Below are 14,270 nucleotides of genomic sequence, written 5' to 3'. Positions count from 1 at the left end.
CTTTTTTCTAACCCATTAGAACACTATATCTCAGACTTTTATATTTCCTCAGTTCTTGATCTAGACATTTAGGTAAATCCTCTAATTAAGCCAAATAGGGTCCTTTCCCTCCTTTCATATGTATATCAATGCTGTTTTGCATTTAAGATCAGACAGCTTTTTTATCTTTACTGAGATTGAGCCAGTACTTCTTTTTTTTGACTTAAGGCTTTGTCACTTTGAACTTCTAAACACTAAAGATATATACTTGGAAATCTTTTTACCTACATTTTGGATGTATTATATTAGGATAGTCCAGAGTGAGGACTGAGGAATGATTTCCTTCTAACTCGGTGCATAGAGAAGTTGTAAATTAAAAGGGAATGGTTGGGAAAGATAACTAAAAAACAAAATAGCTATTTTTTGGTTCTTAAATGTAAATTTTATGGTTAAGTATGTTGTTTTTATATACTGTTATACACCGTAAAATACAATGCTGACTACTGTTAAAGAAGATTAATCTGACACTTGTTAAAATGATAAGAAGACTTTATTCAATACTTTTGTATTAGGGGAGAGAGATTGAGTTCAGGTCTAAATAAGCAAAGACTGCTGGGCATGAATAGCCAACAAACAAGTGAGCGGGTCAGTAGGTGGAAAATTACTAACAGGAGACATCAGGGGTAGAAGGATTCTTGCTAACAGAAGATCGAGGACTTATACATCAAAAGTTGGGGACAAGGAACTTGATCAGATATCAAGAGTGGGGGAATTCTCTTTAAACTGAGAGCAGGATTCTTGCTAAGACTGGGCTAGGCAGGCCATAGACAGGATGGGGCCAAGATAAAAGACCTAACTGAGAAGAGGGCTCAGAGAAGCCTAACTAAAGTTTGGACAAGGAGAAAGTCTTTGGCACTCCATGTGTGTTATATTATTACTTTAATAAATCTTCAAGCTGTTTTCCTTAGCATTGGTAGATTTTTTAAAAATGAAATTGCTCTACTTAAACTTGCCTGCCTTCACTACCTGTTTGTCTATATCTGACAAAACTTATAAGTGGTTACTAATAGAACAGTTTCTGAGAAATACTTGAAATGGCTTTTAAAAGAGTATACATAAAACAAATTATTTGGAAGTGTCGCCATCTTTTTTATAATGTTGATTCTAATTTAGACATATCTATGCTTTTTAAACCTTAGGCCTTACTGATAATGATAAATCAAAATAAACTATCAATATATACATCTAAAATTTTATTTATTTTTTTGGCCACGCCACACGGCTTGCAAGAACTTAGTTTCCCTGACCAGGGATTGAACCCTGGCCCTTGGCAGTGAGAGTGCAGAGTCTTAATCACTGGACTGCCAGGGAAGTCCCCTAATTGCATTCTGAATCTTTATAATATCTCCAGGTCTAAACTGGGAAAATAATATTTAGCTTATTTGGAATTTAAAAAAACATAGCTAACAGTAAGTTTATTAAGTGAAACCTTTTATTCCATATGGCCTTGGAGATCACTGAAAATGTATTTTTTTCTGAAATTATAGCCCAAATTAAATTCTCACTAGCCTCTGGGAACTCTCTGCCAGCAGGGATTTTGTTTGATAAAGGCACTGAAACTGGAATTCTAGAGCTAGTTTGATACTGAAATACATGCATGTCAGCAGCTTGGAACCATCTATTAAATTATTGCCCCAGGCAGTTTATTGTTGATATACTGAAAGCCTTAGAAGCAGACCAAAAAAATGAACTACATTAAGGCAAGATGTATTTTAAAACAAACAAATAGCATCCTAGGGGGAGAGTGAGATGAATGGGCAAAGCACAGAGGTTTTTTAGGGCAGTGAAAATACTCTGTATGGTACTGTAATGGTGGATACATGTCATACATTTGTCCAAATCCATAGAGTGTGCACCACAAAGAGTGAACTCTAATGTAAGTTACGGGCTTTGGGTGATAAAGATGTGTCAGTGTAAGTTCATCATTTGTAACAAATGTACCGCTCTGGTGGGGATTTTAATAATGGAGACTGTGCACATGGGGGGACAGAGTAAATGGGAAATTTCTGTATGTTCCTCTCAATGTTGTTGTGAACCTAAAACTGCTCTTAGAAAAAATAGTCTTAAAATACATAATAATAATAATAACAGCAGTAACATCCTAAATATCTTCAAATAGGAAAAACTGTCTTAAGAAATAACATTGAATTCCATGCAAATAGAACTTTCTTACCAGGATAAGAATAAGGTATTATCTCTTTCTGGGGGAGGAATGCAACTGCTTATCCTTGAATACTTCTGGAATGATGTAGAATAAAAAAAAGTAAAATAAATATTTATGAAAGCACAATTTACAACTATTTTTTTGAAGTATAGCCTAGTTGAAAACATAAGTAAACTTTGAAAAGATGTATTATCAATTTAAAGGGAAGCAGAGGGACTTACCTGGTGGTCCATTGGGTAAGATTCTACACTCCCAATGCAGGGAGCCCAGGTTCGATCCCCGGTCAGGAGCTAGACCCTGCGTGCATGCTGCAACTAAGAAGTCTGCATGGCAACTAAAGATCCCGCATGCCACAGCTGAGACCTGGCACAGCCAAAATAAATAAATATTTAAAAAATAAAAAAAATAAAGGGAAGCAGAGTAGAGTCACTTTGAAAAACTTTTTTTGGTCAAAAAGAAGTTGTTGATATTTATAGTTGATGAAGATTGTAATGATGGAGAATATTAGGTGACTAGGACCCAAAGAACTTCTGGAAGAGAGGAATTATTTTCTCAATAATTTGAAGGCTTTGTTCAGTTTAATAATTTAAAGCAGCAATTATCTTGCTGTGACCGCTTAATAATAACTGACATTTACTGAGCCTCCATATTATATTTTAAATATTTTGCCAAAGACTTGACATATATTATCTTACTTAACCTTCACAGCAATTCTAAGAAGTAGATACTATCCCACTTTAGGGAGAGGCTGTGATTCAAAGAGATTAAGAGACTGAAATTCAAATCCAGGTCTGTCCAACTCCAGAGTCTTTATCTTTCCATTTTGCCATAGAACCTCATAATAATCTTAAAAGCTAAGCACACTTCCTTAGTGTCATCTTATTCAAAAGGGATTTTGTAAACATTTACTAATTGCCTATGTGCCGTTTACTTTGCTAGACCCTGTATAGGATAGAAAAAGAAAGCAAGGCAGTTTGCCCAAAGAAAACTTAAGTCTTTGGGAACAGAATGGTACCTATAGAACTAATTGTCAACAGCAGTTATATTTTAGGTGCTATGATAAATGTTCAAAGTATGGTAGAAGTAACAGAGGAGTCTTGAGACTTTAAGTAATGGGGAATATATCTTTGAAAGAAACAGATTCCCCAACCTTGGAAAATAGGAGTGATTTAGACAGGCAAAGATGAGAGAGGCACAAACTCAAGGACAGTGTGAGTAAAGGCCCAGAAGTGAAGTCTTTAATACACTAATGAGGGAGATAAAGATTTTCATAGATACCTTGCTGGCAGAGATTTGGCTCATGAAGTATACAAAATTTAGGCAGTATAAACTGACCTGGGCCTTGCTGATAATTGGAATATGGATATTATCTAGTGAAAGATTTCTTCCTTGCCTGTCTGGAATTATCTACCAAGAATTCACAAAGAGCTGCAGTTGTTAAATATTCAACTTCAAATTCTTTTGTTAAGGAAACTATTTTAAAAGGTAGTTATGAATAGATGTAATGTTGAAATGTGTGGGGTCTGTTATTAAAAGATTATTTAAAGGAATTCCCCGGAGGTCCAGCGGTTAGGATTCGGTGCTTTCATTGCCTAGGGCCTGGGTTCAATCCCTGGTCAGGGAACTAAGATCCCACAAGCTGCGTGGCGCAGCTGCATGACCAAAAAAAAAAAGATTTGAGTTTTATAAAAATTTTGTAAATTTATTTTTCGACTACATTTTCTAAAATTTCTTGCTAAAATTAACAAAATTACAAAATTAAGCAGTTTCTAGGGAACAATGGGATATATTACTTTCTCAGTTTCATTTTTAAACTTAAGTACAGATATTAGTAATATAAAAATGAAATTTTGAATACTGTAAGAATTGAGTATTTTACTTTATTTTCCTTTTTGGAGAGGTAAGAGGATAAGAAAAATGGGAAGAAACTGAAATCTAAGAAAACTTATCTTTCATTGATACTTACAGACTTTAAATTGCCCCTATTTAGGTTAGAAACATAATACAGTGCATTCCATGAAATTAACATTTTTGGAATATTTAAATATATGAAGGGGTAGAATTGTGTATGAGGCTTGAGTTACTCCCCCTTTAAAATATATATGGAGTTATATACCATTTACCGCAGACACTATCATATGAATGCTATGTACAATGAACCTGTTACTTTATGAAATAGGGACTTTTTTTTTTAAGCAGAGTGAAGTTTTTGTTCAACTAAAACATCCATATCAGTGATTCTCAATTAGGAGGGGGGCTACATGCCTCCCCTCCATGGGATATACCTGCTGTCACCTTTCTTTCCCCATCCCAATCTTGAGAATGATTGACTAAATTACTGTTACTGTGTCATCCCTCATTTGTATTGCAGCAAAAATATTTTTGCAGTCACTAGCTGCTTAGCCATTTCTCTTTCCCCTTTTGCTTGTGCCAGTGATTTTGTTTACCTCTGTTAAATTTCATCTTGTTAGTTTTGACCCAGTTTTGAAGCTGGATGATAAAATTTTGACTTTTAAAGTTATTATTTATCATTTGATTTACCCCTCCCAACTTTGTGACAACTGCAGCTTTCACAAGGAAAGCTTTGTCTCAATTCCAGGTTTAAAAACAAAATTGTAAAAGGGCTAGGCCAAATGCATCAGACCACACTATAGATAATCCTCCTGAATTTTAATACCTATTAGTACTGCATAGTACAGATGATTGTCTAGTTCAGTGCCACCCCTTTGTACGTATGTGACCTTGGACAAGGCACTTCTGAACCTGTTCCTTCATTTACAGTAGGGATAATAGTCTCTTCCCTGCTTATTTTTAACAAGCTGTTTTAAGATCAAAAGAGAGGTTATGAAAGAGTTTTGTAAACAATAAAATAGTATTCATTCATTTACATTCCTAGCTTGTGCCAGGTCTCAGTCCTAGGTATACAGCAATGAACAAACATAACAAGTTCTTATGCTATATGCTAGGAGTTGGCAGATCTGGTCCACTGCCTGTTTTTATATGGCCTAACAGCTAATGTATTTTGAATGGTTAGAAAAAAGATCAAAAGAAGAATATTTCATGATGTGAAAATTACATGAAATACAAATTGCAGTGTCTAATGTGTTAATTAACTCAGGGTAATCCTTTCACACTGTATAAGTGTATGTATATCAAAATCATCACATCGTACACTTTAAGTATCTTATAACTTTATTTGTCAATTGTACCTCAGTTAAAAAACAAAGTCTTACTGGAACACAATTATGCTCATTAGTTTACAGTTGGGACAGAGATCATGTGGCCCACACAGCCGTAAAATATTTACTGTCTGGCCCTTTACTTTAGCAGTTTGCAGACCCCTGCTCTGTGCTCTTGGAATTCTTTTGGAGGTGTTGAGCAGTAAAAATAAGTATATGTTCAGTGGTGGCAAGTTCCTTGAAGAAATTTAAAGCAGGTAAGGGGCAAGAATTATGAAGGGTGTGGAGGGTACAGTAGCTAATTTATGGAAGTCAGAGAAGGGTGCTTTAGTAGGTGATATTTGAACAGAGACTTGGATGAAGAGGGAAGTGAACTCTCTGATAGAAGAGCATTTCTGGCAAAAGGAATAAAAATTGCAGTAGCCCTGAGGTGGGAGTGTAGCTATAGGTCTAGGAGCTAAACAGTAGGAGAATGAGACGGTGAACCAAATTGTAAAAGACCATGGAGCACACTTTAGATTTTAAAGTGATTATATAAATATATCATTACAATTTCTATTACAGGTATTCCTTCAATGTATTTTTATGGTATTATTATAGTGACAAATCAACTTAACACTTCAAAGCCTGTCTTCAAAGACTGTCAGATGTTTATCTAATACTAAGTATGGTCATCCCATGGAGGGGGATTGGTTCAGGGACCCCCGAAGATGTCAAAATCTGAGGATGCTCAAGTCCCTTACATAAAATGGTCCAGTATTTGCGTATAACTTACGCACATCCTGCCATATATATTTTTTTCTTTTTCTTTTTTTTTTTTTGTGGTACGCGGGCCTCTCACTGTTGTGGCCTCTCCCATTGCAGAGCACAGGCTCCGGACACGCAGGCTCAGCGGCCATGGCTCACGGGCCCAGCCGCTCCGTGACATGTGGGATCTTCCCGGACCGGGGCACGAACCCGTGTCCCCTGCATCGTCAGGCGGACTCTCAACCACTGCGCCACCAGGGAAGCCCCTGCCATATATTTTAAATCATCTCTAGATTACTTGTAATGCCTAATACAATGTAAATGCTATGTAAATAGTTGCTGGTGTATGGCAGATTCAAGTTTTGACTTTTGGAACTTTATGGAATTTTTTTTTCCTCTGAATATCTTCAATCCTTGGATGCAGAACCCATAAATACAGAGGGTCGACTGTAATCCATCTTTTTTACTAACTCTCAGAAGGTAACATGGGGACTGTTGACCATGACAGTGTTTTTTTGGTTTGTTTTTATTTCTGGCTGTGTTGGATCTTTGTCGCCATGCGCGGGCTTCTCCCTGCAGCAGCTTCTCTTGTTGCAGAGCACGGGCTTTAGGTGCACGGGCTTCAGTAGTTGCGGCATGTGGGCTTGGTAGTCATGGTGCAGGGGCTTAGTTGCTCCACAGCATGTGGGATCTTCCTGGACCAGGGATCGAACCTGTGTCCCCTGCATTGGCAGGCGGATTCTTAACCACTGTGCCACCAGGGAAGTCCAACCATGACAGTGTTTTAGGACCCCATGTTGGCATCTAATGATAACTACATTTCTTTTAACTGCTCATTTAGAACTTCACCCTTGCCAAGTGTATATATCTTCAAATCTCCCCACTTTCATTTAAAATCTAGATGTTTTGGTTTCTTTAATTGGACATTTCTCTGGTTCTTGATATTCTCAGATAATTTTCTAAAAATTATTTATTGTATGGGGAATGTTGGCATGCCCCTTTTCTGCTTTTAAAAAAATTTTTTCATACAAATAATTTATATTCCTTGTACAACTTTTTGAACATAGAGATAAGCCAAAAAATAGATGAAAAGTATCTTGTAATACTACTATCAGAGGTAGTCCCAGTTAAAAGTTAGTAGCTATACATATATGTAAATATATATACTTAAAAAAAAACAGGAATACATCATTTTGCAGCCCTTTTCACTCAACAGCATGATAAATATCAACCCATGTTAACAGATAGAACACTTCTCAAACTCTTTCGCTTTCAGGACCCATTTACACTCTTAGAAATCTGGTTGTTTTTTCCCCCAGTTTTATTGACATACAGCACTATGAGTTTAAGGTGTACAGCATATGATTTGACTTACATACATCATGAAATGATTATCATGGTAAGTTTAGTGAACATCCATCATCTCATAGATACAAAAGTAAATAAATAGTTGAAAAAAAAAGTTTGCTTACGGTGAGAACTCTTAGGACCTACTCTCTCAACAGCTTTCATATATAAAATACAGCAGTGTTAACTATATTTATCATTTTGTACATTACATCCCTAGTACTTATTTATCTTATAACTGGAAGTTTGTACCTTTTGACCCTCTTTCCCCACCCGTCTCTGGTAACCACAAATCTGAATTCTTTTTCTATGAGTTTGTTTTTGAAGTATAATTAACCTACAACACTATGTTAGTTCGTGTTATACAGTGTAGTGGTTTGACATTTCTGTACATTTCAAAATGATTACCACAATAAATCTAGTTATGGTATGTCACCATATAAAGATTGTGCATGAACTATAACCCTTAATAGTTATTGATTATATTCCCCACACTGTACATTTCATACCAGTCACTCATTTATTTTGCAACTGGAAATTGTACCTCTTAATCTCCCTCACCTATTTCTTTCCTCCCCCCACCCCCTCCCTTCTGACAACCACCTGTTTGTTCTCTGTATCTGTTACTCTTTCTGAGTTGTTTTTTAGGTTCCACATATGAGTGAAATTATATAGTATTTGTCTTTCTTTGTCTGACTTATTTCACTTAGCATAATACCCTCTAGGTCCATTCATGTTGTTGCAAATGGCAAGTTTTCGTTCTTTTTTATGGCTAATATTCCATTGCATATATATGTGTACACACACACACACCACATCACATCATTATCCATTCATCTAGGTTACTTCCATATCCTGGCTATTGTAAATAATGCTTCAATGAATATAGAGGTGCATTTATCTTTTCTACTTAGTTTTTTCATAGAAATTGAGTTTTGGTTTTTGTTGGTTGGTTGGTTAGCTTTTTTGTTTTCTTTTTTTTTGGCTGCACCATGTGGCATGTGAGATCTTAGTTCCCTGACCAGGGATTGAACCCGTGCCCCCTGCAGTGGAAGCACGGAGTCCTAACCACTGGACTGCCAGGGAATTCCAAGAAATTGAGTTTTTATTTATGTGGCTTGTATGTATTATATTAGATATTAAAACTTACAGATTTTTAAAACAATTCATTTTAATATAATGACAAATTTATTGCATATTAACATAAATGGTTAGTGTTTTTTAAAAAAAACCTTTTTTTTGAAAATGCAGAAAGAATCAGTAGAAAAAGTAGCATTGTTTTACATTATGCAGATCTTTTAAGTATCTCCATTCAGTTTGTTATGCTGTGTTGTCTTAGTTTGTACATATTGTTCCCTCCACGGGGAATGCTGTCCTTGGTATCTATTCATCCTCCAATCCAGCTCAAACATCACTGCCTTTGAAGGTCACCCCAACCCCTCCTTATATACATAATGTAGAGTTGATTGCACCTTCCTTTGTGCCTCATTGTGCCTTTTAATGTTTTCTATATTACTATCTAGGTGACAGATCCTTTGAGAATAGTGACAATGTCTTATTCAGTATTTAATCTTTATTTACTGACTCTTCTCTTCCTAGCTGCTCAGTAAATGTTTGCTGAATGGATGAACTGCTACTTTTTTTTTTTTTTTTGCGGTATGCGGGCCTCTCACTGTTGTGGCCTCTCCCGTTGCGGAGCACAGGCTCCGGACGCACAGTCTCAGCGTCCATGGCTCACAGACCCAGCCACTCCGCGGCATGTGGGATCTTCCCAGACCGGGGCACGAACCCGTGTCCCCTGCATCGGCAGGCGGACTCTCAACCACTGCGCCACCAGGGAAGCCCAAACTGCTACTTTTTTACATGCAGAGTCATTTCATCCATTATCCAAATGACTGTTTTTCAATTATGGAAATTCCATCAGATTTTATAACTTTTGAAAATTTGTGGATAGTTTCATAAATATTAGTAACTTGAACTTTCAATTTGGTAACTTTTATGCATTCAAACGTTAATAAGTAGTATGTAAAATATGGCTGTGGCTTTTTTCTTTTAAGGGAAATTGCTTTTGGGGTAGTATATGAATATATTTTTGAATTACACACACTTAATTTTGCTTGACCGAGGGGAGTTTCATAATTATGTAAGGATTATGGGACATGCACCTTGACAGAAAGTGGGATAGACCATAGCTGCTCAACAGACTTGCCACAAATAGACTAAACAAATAGGTTTGCTATTCAAAATAGGTTTGCTAATTTCTTAAATAAGTGATTGACACCAACAGTTGACAAGTACAGTAATATGATTAAGTGTACATGCCAGAGCAGATATACACAGTTGGAAATCCATATTGGAACTATTAGTCCTGTGTAATATAATTCTCATGAGTTGAGCAGCATTTCTTCCTAATTAGAACCCCTCTTTTTATTTTTGTTGCTCAGTTAATTTAAGAGCTTTATGGAATATTTCCTCTTAATCTCCACCAGTTTTCATCCCAGAAAAATAATATATTAGTGACAATTACCCTGTCACATTAGGGTTCTCAAACTGTATGTGCATAAGAATATCCTAAGGTGTTTGTGATATAGATTCCTCATACTTGCTTCCCGATGGTCCACATAAAAGTTTTGTCTTCTAAGTCTTAAGAAGTCATACAGAATTTTATAGCTCAAAGAAATTTTGCAGATCTCCTAATCTCTTTTAGGAGTAGGATTATTATGAGGAAACTCAGAACCAAAAAAGGTTAGCAATGTTTCCAGAATCACAAATCTAGTTAGTTACTGGACCAACAGAGCCAGTAATTAGAATCCAGGTTTCCATTCTGCCTTGTTCCATGAATCGGTAGGCCTTTCTTGACTGAAAAGGTAAGTTTGGCTATGGAGCAGCTTTTCTTTTACTCTTTTTAGAATCAGAGCAAAGTCACATAAGATCTTCCATATAAACCTAGGGATTCTAAAGTTGTAAAGTATTTCTATCTTTTTCTAATTCTCTTCTCAATCCCAGCTTTATTTTCCAAAGATTCTTAAAAGTCTTTTTTTTTTCCCCCTTAAGAATGGTTTGACTTTGATGATAACCTTAATTTGACTGGGTCAATAAGAACTTAAAGTTGTTTGAAGGAAATGGAAGAAGTCAACAGAGGATGCCTATCTGGAAAGTAGAGCTCAGTTTATTGTCAGATATACCATGTTCCTCTTTGCCCCTCATCAGTGAGTTGATCATCTTTATACTCATCACATCAGAATTTTCAGTGTCCTTTCTCTCATAGTGTGTTAGAATTATACTGAGAGACCCATTTGAGGTCAGTCATGTTAACATTGCTAACATCATTATTACATATGTAGAGATACAGATATAGCTAAATGATATTCCAAATTGTTTTTTTCCTTCAATATAGGTTTGTATATTCTTTGTATTTCATATTTTACTTGATGAGAGATGAGAGACTGATTTGTATGGCAGACTGAGTACATGGTTTTACCTTACCTTTTATGCCAAAACTTTTAAAATGAAAAAGTAGGAAAAAGTGGAATGGGAAGAGAAATAAATTAGTAATAGTTTAAGTAGTGTCATGGGAGGATATCTATTTAAGGAGCAAGAAGGGAAGAACTCAGAACAGTCTTGGAGTGGATTAGTTGGGGAATTGTTCTCTAAACTTACTGGACCACTTGGCTCCTCCTTTCATTCCCATTTGGGCTAAGCTGCAGACGAATAGTATTTGTCCTCAGAATATAGCAATGAGAATGAGCACTGGGAGCAGAGAGGCAGGGCAGTGCCCCAGGGAGCCTGTGGCCTTAGGAGGCTCACTCAGAAGGTAATCTGCTCACACATTCTCGGCAGCAAGTCTACTCTTTCCCTCCCCTACAATCAAGGAGACATGCTTCAAGTAAACAGAACAGGCAAACTAAATTGAATTCAAAGAGGAGCAACAAACATTTGTGGAAAACCAGTACCATGAAAGAGAGGCACCAAACTCAACAAACAGTATATCTAAATTCTTAAGAAGCAGTCAATAAAAGAAGACTTTAAAATAAGTATAGTTAATAACCGCAAGGAGACTGAAGAGATTATTGCACACACAAGAAATAAAAAAAGTCTTGGAAATTAAAAATAGAACAGTTAAAATAATTATCTGAAAACAAAATGGGCACAGCTGAAGAGCATGTTAGTGAGTTGAAAAATGGAGCTGAGGAATTCTCCCTACACAAGGCATAAAATGACAAAAAAGGTAAAACAGGAGAAAAAATTAGTTATGCAGGTTAGATAATAACATTTCAGCATCCATCTCTAATCAGAGGCCCAGAAACAGATTGACAGTAGTGGGCAGGGGAGGGAATCAGAATGAATAACAAAAGAAATATTTTCCATGGCATTTTTAGGACCTTTAGTACAGTGCTGAATAGTTTAGGTGACAGGAGTCATATTTGTCTTGCTTTTAAAATTAGTGACACTGCTCATGTTTCATCTTTATTGAATAAGCCGTAAAATTTTAGTAGATAACGCTTTATAAAGTTAAGGAAGTTTATTATACTAAAAACTAGTAGTTTTGTTATTGTTTTATGATATTTGGATGGGTGTTGAATTTTGTCTTTTTTCCAGCATGATCACAAGGTTTTGCTTTTAATTTGTAAGTTACATTGATTTATCAGTATTGAATCATTCTTGCATTGGGATAAACAGCATAAACACAAATTGGCATAATACCAATTAGCTAATATTTTATTTAGTTTTGCTCGTGTTCATAAATGAAATAGGATCATAGCTTTCTCTTTTTGTGACTGCAGTATTTTTTTTTTTTTTTTTTTTTTTTTTTTTTGCGGTACAAGGGCCTTTCACCGCTGCGGCCCCTCCCGTTGCGGAGCACAGGCTCCGGACGCGCAGGCTCAGCAGCCATGGCTCACGGGCCCAGCCGCTCTGCGGCATGTGGGATCCTCCCGGACTGGGGCACGAACCCGTGTCCCTAGCATCTGCAGGCAGACGCTCAACCACTGCGCCACCAGGGAAGCCCCCGACTGCAGTATATTTTGACCAAAAATTGATCATTTAGCTTTTTAAAAAGAAAAATTCAAAATTAAAGCAGCATGTGTATCCCCAAATTAGAACAAATCTGTATTGATAATAAACACTTTGAGATGTTTTGTGAAAAGAATATCTGAAGGCTCCTAAACGTTTGTAAGGTTTAAACAGGAAATTATATTTCAAGGGATGTGATAAAAATTTTGTTATCTGTTAATTCCTTCCTCTCTTATATGCTACTCTTCTCCTTCCCCTCTTATATGCTACTCTTCATAATTCTTTTACTAAAAATTGTATTTCTGTTTAGGTACGCATAGCTGCTAAATTCATCACTCACGCACCCCCAGGGGAATTTAACGAAGTGTTCAACGGTGAGTAAAGATTCGTACTTAGTTATTTTAAACCCTCCTTAATCACATACGAGCACTTATTGAGTTTGCTGTCTCTTTTAATCCTTATAACATTATAGATATAGCTAAGGAAATCAAAATTCAAAAAGGTTAAAATAATTTAGCCCATATCACCCAGCTGGTAAGTATCAGAGCAAGGATTCAAACCCAGGTCTGAGTCAAAAGCATGCTCTTAACCCATACATTAGGGTACCTATCTTATGTGAGAAAAGATTTAAAGTAATTTAATACTGATAAATGTAGAAACAATGTTTAATTGTTTTATATCATTATAAAATATAGCTTAAATCTCTTCAGTGCTTTTACTCAGGAAGTGCCATAGCATAGGACATTTTCTAGAGCCACTGGGGCTGAACTGACTGTATCTGGGAAGCTTGTTAAATATACAGATTCCAATGTTATCCTCTTAAGATTCTCATTCGTTAGATCTGGGGTAGAATGGGCAATCTGTTTTATCAAGTTCTCCAGGTGATTCTGAGTCACAGCCAATTTGGGAACCACTATTCCTATATATTTACAATCTTCCATTCTATTTACTATGTTAACACAACTTACAGAATGAAAAATGTAAATGAGGCATTATAACGTGTTAATATCAATCATCATAATCCTATTTTAAGTTATAAATTTCATCTTAAAGTTCCCCTTAAGTAAAATCATAATCTTTGTGCATCTTGGTTCATTTTAGCAAACATTTATTTTGAAATTCTAGTTTTACATTAGAAGGTTACCTGCTTAAAATATCATATAATAGAATGTATAGACTACAATTCTGTGGAAGGAAGCCTGTGGAAGGAAAACCACATTCACAGAAACACAGACAAAATGAAAGGGCAGAGGACTTCGTACCAGATGAGGGAACAAGATAAAACCCCAGAAAAACAACTAAATAAAGTGGAGATAGGCAATCTTACAGAAAAAGAATTTAGAATAATGATAGTGAAGATGATCCAGGACCTCGGAAAAAGAATGGGGACAAGGATCAAGAAGATGCAAGAAATGTTTAACAAAGACCTAGAAGAATTAAAGAACAAACAAACAGAGACGAACAATACAATAACTGAAATGAAAACTACACTAGAAGGAATCAATAGCAGAATAACTGAGGCAGAAGAACGGATAAGTGACCTGAAGACAGAATGGTGAAATTCACTGCTGCAGAACAGAAAAAAGAATGAAAAGAAATGAAGACAGCCTAAGACACCTCCGGGACAGCATTAAACGCAACAACATTTGCATTATAGGGATCCCAGAAGGAGAAGAGAGAGAGAAAGGACCTGACAATATATTTGAAGAGATTATAGTCGAAAACTTCCCTAACATGGGAAAGGAAATAGCCACCCAAGTCCAAGAAGTGCAGAGATTTCC

At 36.1% G+C, this 14,270-nt stretch overlaps 1 protein-coding gene across 1 annotated transcript in view; it reads left to right on the top strand.

Annotated features, from left to right (window-relative positions):
• CAPZA1 (capping actin protein of muscle Z-line subunit alpha 1) overlaps positions 1-14,270 on the top strand; it is a 47,499-nt gene that overhangs the window by 10,562 nt on the left and 22,667 nt on the right. Inside the window, exon 2 of the mRNA XM_049710583.1 lies at positions 12,800-12,863. Coding sequence (XP_049566540.1) covers positions 12,800-12,863 — 64 coding nt within the window. The remainder of the gene's footprint in view (positions 1-12,799; positions 12,864-14,270) is intronic.

The sequence above is a fragment of the Orcinus orca genome, chromosome 1 (genome assembly GCF_937001465.1).
Source record: "Orcinus orca chromosome 1, mOrcOrc1.1, whole genome shotgun sequence".
In the NCBI taxonomy this organism is placed as follows: domain Eukaryota; kingdom Metazoa; phylum Chordata; class Mammalia; order Artiodactyla; family Delphinidae; genus Orcinus; species Orcinus orca.
The sequence above is the reverse complement of the archived record's forward strand: the minus strand, read 5'-3'. Positions and strand labels throughout refer to the sequence as shown.